The sequence below is a fragment of the Fusarium coffeatum genome (genome assembly GCF_003316985.1).
Source record: "Fusarium coffeatum strain FIESC_28 chromosome Unknown BRIP53273_contig_74, whole genome shotgun sequence".
Lineage (NCBI taxonomy): Eukaryota > Fungi > Ascomycota > Sordariomycetes > Hypocreales > Nectriaceae > Fusarium > Fusarium coffeatum.
This window is the reverse complement of record NW_022157870.1, coordinates 105,175-124,263: the sequence shown is the minus strand read 5'-3', so window position 1 is coordinate 124,263 and position 19,089 is coordinate 105,175. Positions and strand designations below refer to the sequence as shown.

At 49.1% G+C, this 19,089-nt stretch overlaps 7 protein-coding genes across 7 annotated transcripts; 3 read left to right on the top strand and 4 right to left on the bottom strand.

Annotated features, from left to right (window-relative positions):
• Positions 1-2,000: 2,000 nt before the first annotated feature.
• Positions 2,001-2,586, bottom strand: FIESC28_03509 (uncharacterized protein; the record flags this gene model as incomplete). Its single annotated transcript, XM_031157658.1, has 2 exons — positions 2,001-2,438; positions 2,500-2,586. 2 exons carry the CDS (start codon positions 2,584-2,586, stop codon positions 2,001-2,003), a joined length of 525 nt encoding a protein of 174 aa, XP_031018304.1.
• Positions 2,587-6,494: 3,908 nt separating this feature from the next.
• On the top strand, positions 6,495-8,603 carry FIESC28_03508 (uncharacterized protein; the record flags this gene model as incomplete). Its single annotated transcript, XM_031157657.1, has 3 exons — positions 6,495-6,844; positions 6,953-7,347; positions 7,396-8,603. 3 exons carry the CDS (start codon positions 6,495-6,497, stop codon positions 8,601-8,603), a joined length of 1,953 nt encoding a protein of 650 aa, XP_031018303.1.
• Positions 8,604-9,205: 602 nt separating this feature from the next.
• Positions 9,206-9,966, bottom strand: FIESC28_03507 (uncharacterized protein; the record flags this gene model as incomplete). Its single annotated transcript, XM_031157656.1, has 2 exons — positions 9,206-9,766; positions 9,820-9,966. The coding sequence occupies 2 exons, from the start codon at positions 9,964-9,966 to the stop codon at positions 9,206-9,208; spliced, it is 708 nt and encodes a 235-aa protein (XP_031018302.1).
• Positions 9,967-10,512: 546 nt separating this feature from the next.
• Positions 10,513-11,497, bottom strand: FIESC28_03506 (uncharacterized protein; the record flags this gene model as incomplete). Its single annotated transcript, XM_031157655.1, has 3 exons — positions 10,513-10,780; positions 10,833-11,070; positions 11,119-11,497. The coding sequence occupies 3 exons, from the start codon at positions 11,495-11,497 to the stop codon at positions 10,513-10,515; spliced, it is 885 nt and encodes a 294-aa protein (XP_031018301.1).
• Positions 11,498-12,929: 1,432 nt separating this feature from the next.
• FIESC28_03505 (uncharacterized protein) lies at positions 12,930-13,732 on the top strand (the record flags this gene model as incomplete). The annotated part of the gene is made up of 3 exons (XM_031157654.1): positions 12,930-13,068; positions 13,124-13,452; positions 13,505-13,732. 3 exons carry the CDS (start codon positions 12,930-12,932, stop codon positions 13,730-13,732), a joined length of 696 nt encoding a protein of 231 aa, XP_031018300.1.
• A 459-nt stretch (positions 13,733-14,191) lies between these two features.
• On the bottom strand, positions 14,192-16,605 carry FIESC28_03504 (uncharacterized protein; the record flags this gene model as incomplete). The annotated part of the gene is made up of 3 exons (XM_031157653.1): positions 14,192-14,970; positions 15,018-16,503; positions 16,558-16,605. 3 exons carry the CDS (start codon positions 16,603-16,605, stop codon positions 14,192-14,194), a joined length of 2,313 nt encoding a protein of 770 aa, XP_031018299.1.
• A 1,073-nt stretch (positions 16,606-17,678) lies between these two features.
• FIESC28_03503 (uncharacterized protein) lies at positions 17,679-18,873 on the top strand (the record flags this gene model as incomplete). Its single annotated transcript, XM_031157652.1, has 4 exons — positions 17,679-17,820; positions 17,869-17,908; positions 17,955-18,050; positions 18,099-18,873. 4 exons carry the CDS (start codon positions 17,679-17,681, stop codon positions 18,871-18,873), a joined length of 1,053 nt encoding a protein of 350 aa, XP_031018298.1.
• Between the last annotated feature and the right edge of the window lie 216 nt (positions 18,874-19,089).

Sequence of the window (19,089 nt, the reverse complement as noted above, 5' to 3'; positions counted from 1 at the left end):
GTACTGTATGAGCTGAGACGCGATCTTGGACGAGAGAAGTCGCTTTCGAGTGAAGATAAATATTCAGATTGAGCCACGTACCGTACAGTAGACTAAGTTAGTGTCCACGTGTAGAACGGCACCACAGTCTTTGAAGAATCAAGGAACCTTGGGAAGAAAAGGGAGAAGGTAAATGTGGATGTCTCTTGACCCAAGGCGCCTTGTGCCAAGAACAGGAGGTATCACTTATGTTGCTAGTCAAGTACAGAATAGGCAAAGACCACAAGAGTCCTCCACCAGAATTGGAATGATTCGATTTACAAGTGACAAGACAAGACGCCTCTCTGCACTCCAGGCAAAACCAGACAGTATTCCCGAGGCACTTGCTTTGTTGGGAACGTCAAGTCTAACGGGATGAAGAAGTTCATTACTTATTGATTCGTCCCAGCCAGTCTGCGGTTAATCGAGGCGAGCGGTATATGGATCAAATAGCTTTAGCTTGGTGTAGCTGCCGGGGCATGGAGGGGATCTGGATGCGGGATCAAGATTGTTGATTGGTTGAGGATACGGCGGTTACAGTGGCTTTTAAGAGGAGAAATCATGGTATAGGTGTAGTCGAACTGTTGATGTCTTTATCTTGACTCGGTCTTGGATTATTTGTGCTGTATGTCATGCTTGGTCACGTATGGGACCTCAAATGCCGAGTAGGATTCGTGCTAGATTGGCCAACGTGGTTACTGTATGTTTAAAGTACGCAGATGAATCCTTCGAATATGCATGTACGTCACTAAAGAAGATTAAGAACAAGATTTAATACCTAGCATGGCGCGTGGCTGTGGATACAGCATGGCTCTCTAGTCCAGATTTGACGAGAACTGCCGTTGCATCCGAGGTCAAGATGAGGAGAAGTAATTTACATAGGTACTTGGGAATGTCTAATTAACATCCATCGTTAAAGAGAAAAGAGAAAATAGGCACATACTGACTGCTCCAGCAGAATTACATTGCTTTCGCAACCTTCCGAGGCCGTCCACCTCACGACAGTTGAGGTTTCCATACTAACCACGCAGCCAAGGAGTGATCTCCCGTCTACTCCGTAAACCCAGGGTTTAATACTACCCAGCGACCATGTCCACAGCACAGAATCGACCTTTTACAATATTCCCACCAATGCCTTTCTCGTCACCATCACGCACGCATTGGTGATCATCGATCATTGCCAATCGAGTCTCGGCGATTTCTCCCCCGCGGTGGAGATGCAAGGACAATTCGAGACATCGCAGCAGGGATTGTCCTATACAAAGCTGCATAATGTCGGGCACAGAATTGAATCATTGTCAAGGGGGTTTTGGGGCTGATACTGTAATGACGATCAGGGTAACATCGTCGGTGCAGTTTGGTCCTGCAATATCAGGGCTGACTGCTAGGCATTTTTGAGTCTCGAATGAGTGTTGAGACTGCACGACATAGGGCTGAGAGCTACTACTTACAACCGCTTTTATTCAACAAAGGTCAAATCAGTGGGCCAGTCGTGCCACCTCGGGAACCAACGCCACTTCCGGGACTTGATGCCTAACTGGATCATGGCAGGAGTTCGACTGCCGCCATCCATTCTACGAACCATACCTAATGTCTCGATGTCGAGTTCTATTGCCCTCTGGTCTGTATCGCAAGATCAATATTGCAAGTTCTTCCTTCAACGGAATGGGAACAACACACTTTCATTGACAATTGTTTGTTCAATTTTACTGGCTCCATGAACAAGAGCCTTGTCGCTATGCAACATCCTGGCCCGTTCATAACAAAGAATTATCTTTGAACTCTTCACCCTTATCGAAATCACATCAATATCACGCATTAATCCCATTGATATCTTGCAGGAAATGTTGCCGATCTTCACAATCACCCAGAGGTTCACATACACAGGTGTCAGAGGACTGTTGTCGTTCATATCGTTGACATTAACTCATTAAGCCTTCGTGGCTACTAGTACAACTCATGTCCGCACAGCAGACATATCTTTAGCGACGCTCGCTCGCAACCTCCTCAGCCTTAGCAGGCTCACGATCCTCAGCACCGGCGTAGTCCAGCGCATTCTCACCACCCTTTCCACGGTAGTTGGTAGGATGATCTCGGTCAGCGCCCATGGCGTGGATGGGATCAGAGGGGTTGGCACCGACACCCTCAAGACCGGAACGGTTCTTCTTCTCTGTACCGTGCAACTCCTGGCTGGTCTGGCCAGCGGCAGGCTTGCCTAGGCCGGTGTGGACATCGGCAGAAGTAGCTCCACCAAGAGTTGCGGAGGCGGGGACAGCGCCCTCATTGCCGGAAGCTTGAGCGGGGATCTCGGTCTCGGGGTTGGGGCGGAAGGTGTTCTCGGGAGGGGCGGTGCCGGCAGGGTGCTGCTCAGCGTGGAACTCGGGGGCAGCGTCGTTGCCAACGAGAACTCCAGGAGCGTGCTGGATGATATGTGAGTACAGGTATTCAAGAAGCCAAGCATGTCTATGACGATGAACTTACACCACCCTTCATGAGAGGCTCGGCAGGAGCGACCTTGCTGCGGAACTCACCCTTTTGGGGAGTAGCGGACTCGGGGTTCATGGACATGATGAATGTTGTTTGTGAAGAGGTTGTGAAGATGTGTGTTTGTGGTTTAGCCTGTAAAGGATCTTTTCGAGGTATGTAATTATAGAGATGGAATTGTGAGAATGCTGAGAACAAATGTTTTCTCCTGCATGCTGCAAAGCTATATAAATCATTGTGATGCCGTAGATACACATGTATGACATCAACATCTGAGTCGTCGACATGACATCACAGTGGCCAGGCCGGAGCAAGCCCAACCATCATGAGTGGCTGTCTTCTCTCTTGCCTTCCCGTTCCTAGCAAGAGCACACAATATTGAGCTTGTCAGAAGGAATCAGAGTCCGAGCAAACAGAGGAATGTCTCCCTTCCACGCGCAATCGATCGATGAAGATATCCAGGTGGGTAGGATATGTGGAGCGAGTATCGGAGGTATGCTCCGCGAGCGAGCTCGTTGGTTGGGGTAGTGGAGGAGGGTCCTTGTATACAACGTCATGATGTGCTTGGCTACCACGGTGAATAGGTGAGATTTCCATGAATGCGTGCTTGTATGACCTTGCGATGCCGGCTTTGAGGTTGATAATGAGACGATTTTCTTGAGGCTAACTGGTGTTTGATGAAAGTCCGGTCACATGAGCGGGTTATTAATCCAAGGCAGCGTCGTGTATGCAATAAGGGCCTCATACAGCATTTTATTTCTTGTTGTCTATTAGTGTAGTAATTATATATTTTGCTGCAAACAGAAGCTATTGTGATTGGTGGTGTATACGTTGTTGTGATCAAGATGGTGTTGAATGACAGCTAACCAATTAAAATTGTCTTTTGCATTTGGCAACTAATTACACTACAACAATCAGTCCATCAGACGATTTGGCATGATCACGCCGAGAACTTCTGCTTCTAAACTGCAAAGTAGTTTAACAACCCATCTTGGGACCATCTAATGCGCTGGAACAGCGTACGGGTATACCCGTGAAGGCGCATTGTTATCATCGCGAGACTTCTTAGCGTTGTGGTTTAGTAAAGGACTGTTAAACCCAACTGTTCAATCCGAATCAGATAGCAAGCATTGGGTGGTTTTAGGTTATACATGTACTTGTGGTGGCCCTGTGACGTACACATCGCGTGCCCAATACGATTGACGAGCGCCCCATTGGTTTGGTGATGTGCTCTGCGATGGTAGATGAATGATGGGAGCGGTTACATGAGGGAGGTTTGGTGATACGAAAATGGCTTGAAGCTGCATCCCTAAATAGATGCAAGCCATCAAATACGGCTCCCGAGTCGGGGTTTCCGACACGACTACGAATAATCATGTGGCGCCCAAAGGATGAGAGAACTATCTACCTATTTTTTCTTTCTTTTCTCTCAGCCTAAGATCCAACGAAAGCGAAGAGAATCCTTTCCTTCACTGTCCTCTGATGTTTAGCTGCCCAAGTGACCTACCCTACCCTACCCTACAGCTCTACCTTACATGATAATGCATTCTACTCTACTACACAGAGCTTCTCTATACTTGGCACTGCTGACAGGTCTGCATTGATGAAAGACCGAGGCTGTGAGATATCATGATTATCTGTTCAGAGATGAACTGTCCTTGCACGATGATGTGCATGCACTCAAGGTAACGTTCCACAGCAGCTTATACATACATCGAAATGTCAGCAAGCGAACAAAGCCGGATATAGCAGGAAACATCGCGCCCCAAGATCTGCCATTAGAATCTGGTGGTGGCTTTAACAAGCCCCAAATCCGTGAATAGGGGTCTCAGCTGTACTGTTCCTCTATATTAGTGTCATCTCTTTTTTAAGCCTCAAGGGTCTATGGCTGATTTGGCAGAGCTGAAGCTAGACAGTGTTTTGGCCGCGATTGCACTAGCTAATCACGAGGATAGCACCAGTTCAGCCCTAAAACAAGAATTGCAGACAAGTTTGATGAAATGACAATCTGCTGACAGGCCTGGCGTTGAGACTATTTACTCGTTAGATTGTGTTGAGATGATTGCTAGGTACTGTTCTGAGTCAGCCGCTGATAAATTATGATTGGACGACGGGCTCATCGTCGATGACCAGCACAACGTCGCAGCGCTCGCTATCAAAACTTTCTATCAATAATAAAAAAAGCACAGAGCTTTTTGATCAACCAACAGTGTCGCACTTAAAGACTCTCCGGATCGCCGATAAAAGAAAAGTGTCGCACCAGGGAAAGAGAAAAAATGGGAGCAAGACTGGGTCTGTAAGGATCCTTTAATCTGCCGAGTACCTAGAGCCATGCAAATAAACCAAAAAACGAAAATGCGACCGAAAATGGTGCCCGCAGTTATTAATCTGAGCAGATAGCGCCTGGGAAGACGTAATATAACGGCCCTGGGTCTTTTTAGTCGCTGTGCCGCCGGTGTTAATAGAGGCTACAAATTAATATGACGCCACATGCAAGGCTCCGATGGCTGGATTCTATTGCATTAATAGATGCGGATGTCCTTGGAAGCATCACCAGCCTCATCAATGTGAAATGCATTGCTCTGTTAATTGATTGCTGTGATGGATAGTCACCGCAAGATGCTCACTGCTCAATTGACCCATATCGCTTTGTTATGTTCCATGATCCTGGGCTACTGATCGTCAATCGACAGGCGAGAGTGCACTGGAGGAATCGACAGTGGAGGCCAGGGGATCCGAGTCTAGACTACACTGTGCCATCAACATACAGAATTCCCCTGCCTGTTTGCCTGTAACGAACGACTTGTCGTGAACATATTGATAGTTCAATTATTATTAAGGGTTCAACTTCAGCATCTGTACTAGTCAGACTAATGTAAGTAAACGGCGATCAGCAATGGGAGAACAAAGACTCTCGCCCTAGAAAGAAAGAAGTTGGGCTGATGAAGGTAGTTTCCGAATATAGATCAAGGTTTTCTGAGGGAGAAAACGAGAAAGCCAGTAAAGTAGAAAAAGGACGCGCACGCCTCTATGATAGAAATAGCCTGGGCAAACCAACCTGACCAACCCCGTGTTAACGACTCTCACACCATCGGACGACTAAGATAGTCTAGAGCATTCCCAACCTCGTTTTGGAGGAGGCTGTGCTCGTACATAATTTGGGTCTCCTCATGAATCGTTTCTGTATGGAAGGCAGGGAAAATGGAATTTTTGGTAATTGACGACCGTTTTCGATAACTGTTTTTGCGCCTCTGGTTCAATATTGGAGTGTTTACAGAGTATGAGCACGGGCAACAAAGAACCAAGTCTTGAGGCTAGTCTACCTAAGATCAAAACGTCTGCGTCACGGGTCCCGCCTTGGCCGGGGGGTAATTGACTCCAGCTCCAGTGGCAGCAGCGAACCTAGGTACTGTAGGGGTCGGTTGCCGGGGAGTCAAGGGCGGAACTCCCGCTAAAAAGGGCAATTCCAGGTTATCGGTCCGCATCCGGTGTGGCTCCCCCAAGAAGCTGCCATGTCCCCTCATTCGTTCTTTCCAACTTTCCGATGCAACGGCCCCAAAAGTTCACTGTCTCTTTGCTTGGGTCCATCCATATTCATCCTCCATATTTTCCTCCCCTTCGTTTCTGTTCCCTTCCCTTTCATCTCATCTCATTTACTGTACGGATACTCGTCAATCAATAGTATTCCCAGTACTCGGTCTTTTTATTCCACTCGCTCGTTGAGTTCCTTGCTGTTGCCCAGTATTGCTCCGCTTTCCAACTTTAACGCTGTCCTGTCGGTCGCTAAAATCTATCCATCCATCCTTCGCCGATTGATTCGATCCACTTGACAATAGCCCCCTTCCCTTGAGGCGGCGAGCCGCTGCTGGCATCATCCATATTCTTGGCATTGCATTGGTTGCTTGCAAGTCGGCATCCCCAGTAATTATTGCTGCCACTGCACTGCTCTGCCAGTTCCTTTCGCTTGGATCCAAATTTCTTTCTTATCCACAATGCAGAATTACCACGGTGATCCCTACGAGCGGGAACCTCTCGACTCTCAAAACTATTACAATTCCTCGCCGCAGCGGCCCATTCCTCCACCCCATAGTTATACACCAGCTGCTGCCCACTACGACGCTCCTGCGAGATCAAACCACCCCAGCGCCCATCCCGATTCTTCCTATAGTCGCGTGCAAGGCGGTTACGACGACTACCATTCTCAAGGTCGCTCGGCTTCACCTTACGGAGGATCGCCTGGCTACGATAGTCCTCGACGCCCATCACCTCATCAAGGCGACCACGACTACCACGGTAATCAAGGCTACAACACCTACGGGGGTGGCGGAGGAGGACATTTGGGGTATGTTTACCTTAACTCACATACTACGCCAAGCGCATGCAATTTTGGATGCCGCGTCGTATAGAATGGCAGGAGTTGCACACAGCGTTGCTAACGGTAGTTTTCTAGTAGTGGCATAGGCGCAATGGAACACTCTCGCTTGCCTCCACCTCCCTCACGGACACAGCAGAACCCGTATGGAGGCAACGGAGGCTACGGTTACGGCTACGATTCACCCCGTGGACCTCCAGGCTCGTCTTCAACATCCCACTTCAATGGAAGCGATCCCTATGTCGATAATCCTTACCATGGATACACCAACTCAAGAAACGGTAGCGCCAACCTGGGTGTAGTGAATCCTAATGAGATTGCCGACGATGGAGATGATGGACTGGAATACGGAAAAAGTCAACGAAACTCGATGCTGAGTCTTTCCAATTCAGACCGTGCAAAGAGGGGTGCATCTGCTACTGCTGCAGCTGTTGGAGGTGGCGCGGCTGCAGGCGGCCTGATGAGCGGCAGAGGTTAGTGGTCCCTCGAGCATTTATTGCGCAATCGCTAACTTTCAACAGGTGGAGCTTATGAAATGAATGCGGCACGCGAGAAACCCTATGGCTCGGCAGTTAATGATTCCGGGAGAAGTAAAAGGTGCAAATGGCTCATCATCATTCTAGTGTTTATTGTTATTTGCGGTGCCATTGTCGGCGGTGTGGTTGGAAGCATGGTCAACAATGGAAGGGACGAAAGCAAAGCTGGCGGAGCAAAGGGAGAGTCGGCTAAGGACGATACGAGAAAGAACGGTGATCTCGGCAAGAACAGCGCCGAGATCAAGGAGCTTCTCAACAACCCCGATCTGCACAGAGTGTTCCCTGGCATGGACTACACGCCGCTCAACTCACAGTACCCCGATTGCATGCACAATCCGCCCTCTCAAAACAACATCACTCGCGACGTTGCTATCTTGGGTCAGCTCACCAACAAGATTCGACTTTACGGTACAGACTGCAACCAAACCCAGATGCTCATCCACTCCATTCAGCGTTTGGAGCTTGACGACACCAAGATCTGGATGGGTGTCTGGCTGGACAAGAACGAGACAACCAACGAACGACAAATGAGCCAAATGTGGGATATTTTAGATGAGTATGGTGCGGATCCATTCGAGGGCATCATTATCGCCAACGAGATTCTGTTCCGAGAGGAGATGAATATTACCACATTGGCAGAGATTCTGGACGATACGCGCAGCAAGCTCAAGAAGAAGGATTTGAAGTTGCCTGTTGCCACCTCCGATCTGGGCGATGATTGGACGTCCGAGCTAGCCTCTGACAGTGACTATATTATGGCCAACATTCACCCCTTCTTCGCTGGTGTCGAGGCAGATGAGGCTGCCGACTGGACCTCTAGCTTCTGGAAGAACAACAATGGTCAGTTTTGGAAGTCAGACAAGCAAAAGAATATCATTTCCGAGACTGGTTGGCCAACTGGTGGTGGAACGCACTGCGGTGGCACCTCGACATCTTGTACCAAGGGCTCAGTCGCTGGCGTTGACGAACTGAACACCTTCATGGAGGATTGGGTCTGTCAGGCCCTCAAGAATGGTACCAACTACTTTTGGTTTGAGGCTTTTGATGAGCCATGGAAGGAGAGGTACAATGAGAAGGGCAAGGAGTGGGAGGACAAGTGGGGTCTGTTGACTATCGATCGCGAGCTCAAAAAGGGAGTCAAGATTCCTGACTGCGATGGCAAGACGCTTAAGGACTTCAGCGCTTTTTCGTAAACGATCACAAACACAGTTCTACGATATTTCTCAGCCACGATACGTCGTGGACGCTGGAGTTGATGCCAGCTTACGGACACGAGGACATGCATTGGATATAGCCAATAGCAACCTCGACGCTCAGTATTTAATGCCTTTTCTTTTTCTTTCTTTTCCTCATGGAACCGGAGTTAGGGAGTACTAGAAAACAGGCGGAAACCTTGCGATACCTGTTCTTTGTTTCATGTTTCGAGTACACCTGGAATGATGATTACCTTGTAGAGACGGACCGGAAGGAAGGTTTCTTATAACGACTCGCGCTTGCGAATGTATATAGTTGATGCATGAGGCAACAAACAAATAGGAAAAACATTTGACAAATCGGATTGCTGGCTGTTTGTTAGGATGAGGCTAGGACATTTGGTTCGGGTGAAGGTGCTTTTGTGTATAGACCGCGTCGTTATCGTCATTCATTACAAGCTATATAGTAAAGCCAGAAGTTCGTGTGCTTTTATCCCATGTTTGTGCAATCCATTTGTCCCGATTCAAATCGTCCCATCACTGATTACCTCCAATAGCAAAACTCCGAGTCTCATTCCAAATGCCCAGGATAATAATGCCGTTTAGGCTTCACCCAGATGTACGCCTCCTTCCTGGTGGTCATTTCCGTCTCCGACCACAATCTTGCTCTCGGGCGTCATAGGTCGTGCCAGGGGAAAGGCAAAGGGCCCTCCATCGAGGCATTCAACTGTAGAGTGCAGAGGTTGAGAAAGTACCAAAGGTTGAGCAGGTTGAGCAGACGTTGCAGCTTCACGGCTTTCCAGCCTGGCGAATCGTCTGTGGAAGTCGTGCAAGGTGTCGGCCAGTTCTTGAATGAAGTTGACCTGACTGTTCAATTGGGCTTGCATATCACGGATGACATGGTCGAGTCCAGGGGGGCCAACCGAGACATGAGGCTGATGGTGATGCTGCGGAATAGGCATGTGAGGGGCGGCATTCACGTCCTGATGCCCGGCGAAGAAAGGAGCTCCGTTGGGGTTCGCGACGAATGATGGGCCTTGAGGCATGTGAATGCCTGCGCGTAGGCGAGAGGCTTCGCGTTGAAGATGAAGATCGACCATGGCAGCGACGCTTGTCCCGCACATGGCTTTGCCCTGGGTACGCCTCCACAGAGTCAGCAGGGTCTAAAGACGAGCGATAAATGAACATGCCTTTTTTCGACGCGAGCGCTACAAACGTTGTGCAAAATGATTCGCTTGTTCTCATTGCTGGCGTAGATGTAGTCCCCCTTTCGAGTGGCACGGTCGCAGACTTGCCAAAGGGCTTGATACTCTGCCTCCTTAGCCTTGGAGTCGAAGGCCTTGGGCTCTGGTGACAAAGACATGGTAGATGGTTGGTTGTTTGGTTTCTTGATTGTTGTTTTGTTGGATTGATTGGTTGGGATGATGTTGTGGAGAGGATTAGGGAATCTTAGAAGAACGAAAGGAGACGAATTTATAGTCTGTTCTGAAGGTGACTATGAATCACTGTCGGAAGGTGCGGTGGACCGGTTCATCGGATTTGACAGAATCTCGGATGAGGTTAGAATTAGAGCGAAGAGTCCGGAGGACGACCTATGCTCATAAAACCAAGATTGCGGATTATTGAAGCTATATCAGAAATCTTTGTTGGTAGACCAATCAGCCTGATCTATTTCTAGATACTGTTGGCCAAGTCTGAGAAGAGATTAGGATAGTGTCTCGGCTGTTTCTCGAAATACTAGAGTGACCGGTATAATGGGTGACGACTGAAAAGGAATGAACATGAGTATGTTGAAGGTAAAGTGGTTTGAAGAGACGAGATGAGAAAAGACACCCGTGAAGAACTCAATTGATGGAACAAATCAACAGCAGATATCCACAAAAGTGAATTGACACTCATCAATAATTCATTATTCAGAGATAGTAGTCGACTCGAGTTTCTTAGACAGCTCATCCTCATCCTTCTCTTTGTTTTCGGCACTGTCACTCTCCTCCTTCACCTTTCCCTTACTCTTTCCTCCCTCCTTGATCTCCTCTTCCTCCTTAGCCTCATCCGTAGCCTTCCAGTAAATAGTCGTTGTAGAAAACACCGTGTCGTGCTTCTCCTCTGGGAACTCGGAACGCTCGTACGTCTTTTGGATCTCCTGAATCTCGTCAAGACCATCTGAGGTCATCATACTAGGAGTTCAGCGTTAGCCACATCATTGATCAGCAAGGAGGAGTCAATTACCTCTCCCAGGCATCCCATCCCGTTCCAATGAAGAGAGCAGGGAGATGCTTTGCAAATGCTTCTTTGTAGACGCCCTTGTACAGATGAACACCGAAGAAGAAAGTGGTCGGGGTGACAAGGTCGTTTCCTGCTGGTTCTTCAACGACAGCATGTCCCAGGTTGCCGAGGAAGGTCTTATCGGAGGCACTGAACATGGGATCTTGAATATAAGTTTCGATTTTTTTACCTGTAATTTTCTCTAGACAATGCTGTTAGTTTTGGTTCTTTGAGAACAGAGTTAACATACCCAGTTCTTCCACAATGATGTCAAAAGCAGCGAGCTGCACGAATGAGGCCCTGGGGTCACTCGCCCCCTTTGGATCAAACGTGCCAACGCCGAAATTCACTGCACGGTTAATTCTTTTGAGGCCGGAGGCTTTATTCGAAATGATGTCGCGCACCTTTGTGCAGGATGGTTCAGACTCCCAGCGCTCGCGATGGCGTCTGTACGATGCTTCAAGCTCGGCTGGAGAATACAGGTTTTCGGTATTTGGAACCACAGGGTTGGCATTGATGTGTGAGTGAGAGGAAGATGAATCTTGGTTGAATTTTGTGGACTTGGATTTGTTCTTGCGAGATTTGCGCGAGACTTGTGTCCATTCTTGAGAGTCTTTGGGAGAGGACATTTTGGTAGTAGGAAGGATGCGGGTAAGGAAAGAGATAGGTGAACTTGGGATTGAATATGACTATGTGTTGAATGAATACAACAAAGTGGTTGTGATGAGGAAATGATTCTCATGAGAAGTTGGCTTTTATAGTGAGAGACTCAGTGAGGTTGTCGTGAAGATTGAGATTTTGGGACTCCACCGCTTCGGTGTAGCTCGGTCAGGTCAAGGTGAGGCGGGGCGTTCTTCAGTGGCGCTTTCATTCATGGATAGTCAATTTTGACAACAATAAATTTCCCGACTGGCTTGAGTTTGACCATGACTTTATAGATAGTTAGGATGTTACTGATTGCTTCCACTATTGCATTTTATCGTCTTGTGGTGATTTGTGGTTTTACAATACAGCATCACGATACGTGGGTTACATACAAGAAACGATGGCACCAATACACATGGTGGTGGTTTATCCCGGTGGGTAAACTACAGTACAGCACAACTTATTGGTACAACCATCAGCTTACGGTTGTGTCTGTGTCTGTGCTTGTGCGTATGTATGTAAGCTGTACTGTACAACTCGACGCCTAGATAATACTGGATGGGACGAGACTCTGGGGTTACCACATCAGAAGTCAGCAGATGGAAAATTGCTGACATACAACATGCACCACGAATATGAATGAATCTCGGCAAAACTGATCCGATTTTCGAATTACATCAGTTCATGAAAATGAAGAAAGCGTCTTATTATTGATTGATGGTTTCGATCTTTATCCCCTGTCAAGCGGGGAGAGAGGTTGGACCTGGACCTGGACCTGGACTTGGACTTGGACATGGAATTTAGGACCCGAGCGCCACGATTAACCTCCCGCAGATCATTGGCCCTGCGCCCCGCCCCTTCCTAGCGCCAGCGCTTAGAATAACCCAACCACAAGCCAGAAACAAGTCAACTTACAGCTTGTCACTCCTTCCTTAGCTTCCTACTGGCTGCGCTCTACGGGTCCTGCAGCAGGGGTCACACCCTCCAGGAAGCATCTTCAACGGCTTCTTACTGGCAGACTTGTAAATCACACTGCTTTTTCACTGCCTTTCCCTACTCTCAAGGACTCAAGCACAAGAGAATCACATCAAATCAAGTGCTTGCAGCCGCCTGCATCCTGGTCAAAAAAATGGCCACCCGTTCCCCGGCTCCTTAAGACCATGTCAACGCCCCCATCAGTGTCCTGCGGCCAGTTCATGAGCCTTTTCCATCTTCAATCTTTCTTCTTTTTTCTCCGATAAGGAGCTGACTTGTTGGTATTACTGCTTGCTTGTTGGTTCGTGACATGTTCATCGCTTCAAGAGGCTGAGCCTTATCACTTCGACACGAAACATAGCGACGACATTTGTTTGCTCTAGCACAAACACCAGACAGACGCTTACCGATATATACTCACACCATACACAAATCGCAAACATGCGGACGTCGGCTCTTCTCACCATCGTCCTCGCGACAATCGTCTCTGCCCACAGTGTAATCACCTACCCAGGCTGGCGCGGCAACAACCTCATCACCAACGAGACCTTTCCATATGGCATGCAATGGATCTATCCATGTACGTCCATCTTTTCATCCTACAAATATTGGGCAATCAACTAATTAGCACAAAGGCGGCGGTCACAATGTCACGACAAACCGCACATACTGGCCCACGACAGGCGGTGCCATCGCTTTCCAGCCCGGCTGGTTCCGTGGCCACGAGACAGCATTTGCCTACATCAACATGGGTTTCGGCGATGACGGTCCAGACGGCGGTCCTGCGAACATGACTCTTCCCATGGTTCCCATGTTCCAGATCCTCGGTCCCACCAACAATCCTTTCCCAGGAACGATTTGTCTCCCTCAGGTGCCTCTGCCAAAGAACACGACAGTAAAGGCTGGTGACAAGGCGACAATTCAAGTTGTCGAACTCGCTGTACACGGTGCAGCTCTCTACTCTGTATGTTACATGCTATTGATATACTCTGGCATTCATGATCTAACAAAAGCAGTGTGTCGACATTATTTTCGCAGAACCAGGCGACAAGAAGCTCAAAGAAGTGAACGAGACCAACTGCTTCAACTCGACCGATATCGGCTTCGCAGAAATCTACACCATTACGACCAAGGAATCTGGATCTGATGAGTTGGTGAGCGAGTCCGGCGCCACCCTGGCATTCCGTCAGCTAGGCTGGCTGCCTTTAGTGGCAGCTGGACTCTGGGCTTTTCTGCTAGCGTGATGAGATGAAGAGAACGTATATCTGAAAGCATAATGAACGGCGTTTATGGAGGGAATTGGGATATCCCTGAATATTGTTTCTTCAATTACTTCTGGTAACCTCGATTTGGGCCGAAGTCTTGTTATGGTGTTGGAGGAGCTTCTATATTGCTTCATTCATTTAAGACACTACATCAAATATCTACTTTACTATGAGTCAACTTTACTGCCAATGCTACATACAGTAGTGTGACGATGAAAGCAAACCTGAAATTAATCTAATAGTGTGTATTTGATTGACCTTATACTGAATAGCGGGAAATGAGCTAGACCAACCAAGCTCAGAAACCTCGTTATGGTAAAATCGGTATCCATTTGTAGTTCTATGTAGTTTTCTTCTAATCCTGTGCTTCTGTCGTTCTAGTCACGCGGAACCCGGCTTGGCGCTGCAACACCTGCATTGCCGCCGTCGCCATCACATTTACGGAGCTACCTTGGTACATTCGGCCGCGACAGACTTGACACGCTCCTCCAAGCTATGTCCTGCAGCAGTTTCGATCCATCCCTTGATACCGAGATTGGCTGCCTCAGCCTTTGACGCGGAAAGTAGTGTGCCGAGCGCCACGAGACCACGGTACAGAACTTCTGAGTCAGTTTGACCATCGCGGGAAAGGATTGTACCAAGCAGGATGGCTAGACGACGGCGTTGGTCGGGGGTAAGAAGACGCTCGCGGTGTACGAGAACCGATAGGTTGATCGCTGCCGTGGTGGCGGCAATGAGAACGTTACGGTTCAAGGGTCCAATAGGGTCTGAGGATACACCAACGATGCGCTCCAGAAATGAGATGGCCTCATCCGATTGAGAACTAACAATCGAGCGGCCATTGGCCGTAGAAAAAATGTTTGCAAGGGTACGGAGACCCATCATGGCCGCGTTCTCGTTGGGAGCTTCGCCCTGGGGTAGGGATGATGCAAAAGCAAGATCAAGAAGAGAGCCGACGTTTGGATCAGAGAACTGCGCAACAAGAGGATACTTCGCAACGCAACGGAGAAGATCCAGAGCAGCTAGACGATCCGAATAAGGCCACTGGGTGAGAATCCGGACGAGGAGAGGCATAGCAGATGGAGGAACAGGCTTATTAGACTCGAGAGCAGTGCGCAGCTCGGATAGTGTCGATTCGTCAGAGGGGTTAAGAGCAGAATCCTTACGGCCTGATGAGACCATATTCTTGTTGATGGTAAGAATCTTGTTGAACATAGCTAAGAACGTCAGTAAATGTGCAGATGCAAATGAACAGACAGCTTACCTTCGTATTTAGCTGCTGTGATGCTAAGATAGTCTTTCTGAGGGAGCACCTTGGGCTGGGTGTTCTCGCCAGGACGATACCGCGACTCAGTACCAAGAGGATCAGGACCACCAGGTTCTGAAGTCTGACCCAGAGTAGCGCCCTTGGTATTTTCTGTGATAAAGTTGGCCACATTATCGAGATAGGAGAGTGGTAATTCATTATCGCCTAGGAACTTTGTGGCTCGCTCGTAGGGATTCTCAGAAAGGTTGTAAGGAAGCTTGAGCGGAGGCTTGCCATCCTCAATATCAACGTCGAACACGTAGTCGTACATCTTGCCGTTGTATTCGACTTTCTTGCCGGTGCTGGCGACAGCATCAACGACCGTTCCGACGTTGACCCATTGCTGCTGGCTCATTGACCACGTGTGAGCAGTGACAGCACCATTATCCTCCTTGATCATTTGAACTTGTCCTTCCTTGGTACCGGCCTTGGATGTCAGAAAATCCGGGCCAGGGAGCTTTTCCTTGTTGATGCCTCCAACTTGTTGCTGAGGAATCGATGACGATTTCACAGATTCCTCGAACTCCTTAAGCGTCGCTTGATCAGCAGTGCGTTCAGAACTTCTCGTGAAGACGCGAGCAATGCTATCGCTGGCACCTGTGACAATGTCTCCAGTCTCGGGGTTCGCCGCTACTGTCCATACAGAGATAGCGGGGTGAGTAATAGTCTGTACGCAGTCGTTGCCCTTCCAGACCCTGACAGTGCGGTCCTCTCCAGAACTGACAAGTTCACCTGTAGGGAGACTTGTGATGCTATAAACAAAGCTTTCGTGCCCATGGAGTTCGGCAACCTGCTGTCCGTTCAGCTTCCAGAGACGTATGGTACCATCGTTGCTGGCGCTCGCAATATCAGCGCCGCTGGGGTGGCTTTGAGGAACCCGACAGAGAGCGCGAACAACATCGGGTGTGCAAATAGTTGACTTTGGTGCCACTTCTCCCGCAGTAGACTGTCGCAAATCAAAGACGCGGATATTCTTATCAGCGCAGCCAGTGACTACTGTATAGTCATCAAGAGCTACAACGCTCCAGACTGACTTGCCTTCATGGCCGCTGAGAGACAGCTCTGTCTCCCACTTCTGGGGACTCCAGACCCGCGCTTGGCCATCCCATCCGCCGGACACCAGATACTTGCCGCTAGGGACAACATCGATGGTGCAGACATTGTGGGAGTGGCCGATGAGAAGACGTTCGGCGTTATCGGCGCTGGTTGCGTTGGGTGACTTGACCTCAATGATTGTATCTTTTCCACCAGAGACAACATAGCCATCAGGGTGTTCGCTAGACGGAGGGAAGAAGGAGAGGGAGTTGACGTATTCGGAGCCGCGACTCAAGAGGGTTGCTTCAAAATTCGGAGGTGATTCCTGCGTGCGACGCCATACGCGGACGCTGCAGTCACGGGAGGCGGTTAAAACGGTATCGGGGGAGGGGAAGCTTGCGGCTCGAACCTAGAAAGCCTATCAGTTAGGAGTACCGATTGGTATGATGTGGAAAACACCTACATCGGCTTCATGGCCGGTCAGTTGCGCCGACAGCTTAAAGTCGGCCATTTTGTTTAGAGTGATGGACAAGATGGGTTGTATGTAACACTACTGAATGCAGTGGAGGGGAGCTGAATGATGCAAAAGCGATAAAGAAGAGAAGAAAGACAAGGGCCTGCTATCTGTTCAAGGCAAAAGTCATGAGCACCAAAAGAGAATTACGATAGCGAGATTTTCTGTATCATGAAAAGTCATCAAAAGAGCAGCTTGACAAATTGTAAAGTCGTTGACAGATCATAAGTGGTCAGTAATGGAAGCCGATCGATTGCCCCTTCTTGTCCGTCCAGCTTAAGCCACACTGCGTCACCAGGCACCAGCCACCTCCACTCAGCCGGACATGGACTGCCAGAACTGAGAACCAAAAACAAGGCGATCAGATGACAATTCAAATGAAGTCAAGAGAGATGGAAGTGATGGATATGGAGTCTTGAGCAACGATGCATAGGTACGAACAACAGCTATCCTTTGTTACCAAACACTACCACTACCACCAATCTCAGCTGTACAAGGTAACCTGCAGCACCCCGCTTCGTGGCGGTGCATGTCCCGAAAGGAAGGTCCACCGCCTTCATTCCATCAACCCCGCTGTACGAAGTGGGCAAGCGTGACCCTGTCTTTTGAATGCGCGCTGCTGTTTCCCCATCTTCGCAAAGATTTGGCAATTTATCACCGCCCACCCTCCTTTTAACTCCTCCTCTTCTCTTGCACGGGGGTTCGATTTGGGGACACTCTTACGCTCCTCTACTCTGCGACTCTCCCCGACACTACCACGACTTGTACCGTCTCCTTACCGTTTCCCAATTCTTCATCCCTTTTGTCCAAGTCTTGTCCTGGTCATCGCTTGAGAGAGACGCTCCACACTTCTGCGACGACACGCGATAACCATTGCCACGAGTCACGATACGAATCGCTCTTAACGACGCCTACGACCGTTACGACTTTATCTCTTCTTTAGAATTTTGACGCTCAGCTCTCACTGGGCATTCTCTTTTTGTCTATCCGATATCACTTCGCAATTCGACCTGCCACAATTAGCTCGAGTCCACAAACACCGCCAACCATCGATTCTCACAGCTGTCGCAATGGCTTCTGAACCCCGGCAGTATCATCCTTTGACCTGCCACGGTCACTCCCGACCCGTTCCCCATATCGCCTTCTCAGCTATCGACAAGGAGCCTGACAAAGACAAGAACGATGTCTATTACATGATCTCGGCCTGCAAAGGTGCGTTGCTGGGTTTCTTTTGGTGAAGCACATGTTGACGTTTATCAGATGGTAACCCGATGCTTCGCAATGGTACCAACGGCGACTGGTAAGACAGCCGTGATATTGGTTTAGGGGCCTTCTGACATGTCTAGGATTGGCACTTTCATTGGCCACAAAGGTGCTGTTTGGCAGGCGAGGCTCAGCCCCGATTCTCTCAATGCTGCAACTGCATCGGCTGACTTCACAGCGTAAGTTAGCTCAAACGGCATATTATCGCTTAACTTACACCTTTGTAGCAAGATTTGGGACACTTACACCGGCGAGCTGCTTTACACTCTCCAGCACGAACACATTGTACGTGCTATTGCGTATCCTCCCGACAACTCCGATCTCATCGCGACGGGTGGCATGGAGAAGAAGCTGCGTATCTTCGACCTCTCAGAACTCGCAGCGGCTCCTGGATCTCCTGCTACCATCAACGCCTCGACTGGATTTGAGATTGGCGAGGGCGTTCACACTGGTTCCATCAAGTTTATCTGCTGGACCCAGGACCCTAACATTGTTGTGACAGCCTCTGACAAGACAATTCGCTGGTTGGACCTACCTAGCCGAGCCTGCATCCGACACGAGGTTCTCGATGGAGACATCAAGTCTTGTGAGATGGTGTCATTGGCTCCCCAGTATGCTTCGCCTAGTGATATTGGTGGCGGAAAGCCAGTGCTCGCTGTCGCAGCTGGCAAGACTGCGTATTTCTGGGGCGGCGTCCAGGCGATGGACGAGCTTAAACGTATTACTCTGCCCTATACGATTGCCAGTGTATCCGTTGACCTCAAGGGTCGCAAGTTAGTTGTTGGCGAGGAACCTGGTACATGGGCCAAGGTGGTTCGCTATGACGATGGCACGGAGATTGACACACACAAGGGACACCACGGTCCTATCTGGTCGATCGCATTTTCTCCTGATGGCAAGCTTTACGCAACGGGATCTGAGGATGGTACTATCAAGCTGTGGAAGAACTGCGAGGGCTATTACGGTCTTTGGCGCGGAGGCGGAGAAAGAGCTGCAGAATAGGAGCGCGGGTCTATTTCGGCTACGTCAACAGCTGACCTAGAAACGAACGGACAACGATCCAAGGTCGTTTCCACTGAGCGGGGTGAAAGTCCAATATCTGTTGGCCAAGAGAACATTGACCCTCCTGGTAGTAAGATCAAATCAAGAGAAAACAAATGCTCGACCGTGCCCGTTGGGGCCAGAACTAACGCATGGACAAAGCCTCTCTGTTAGGCC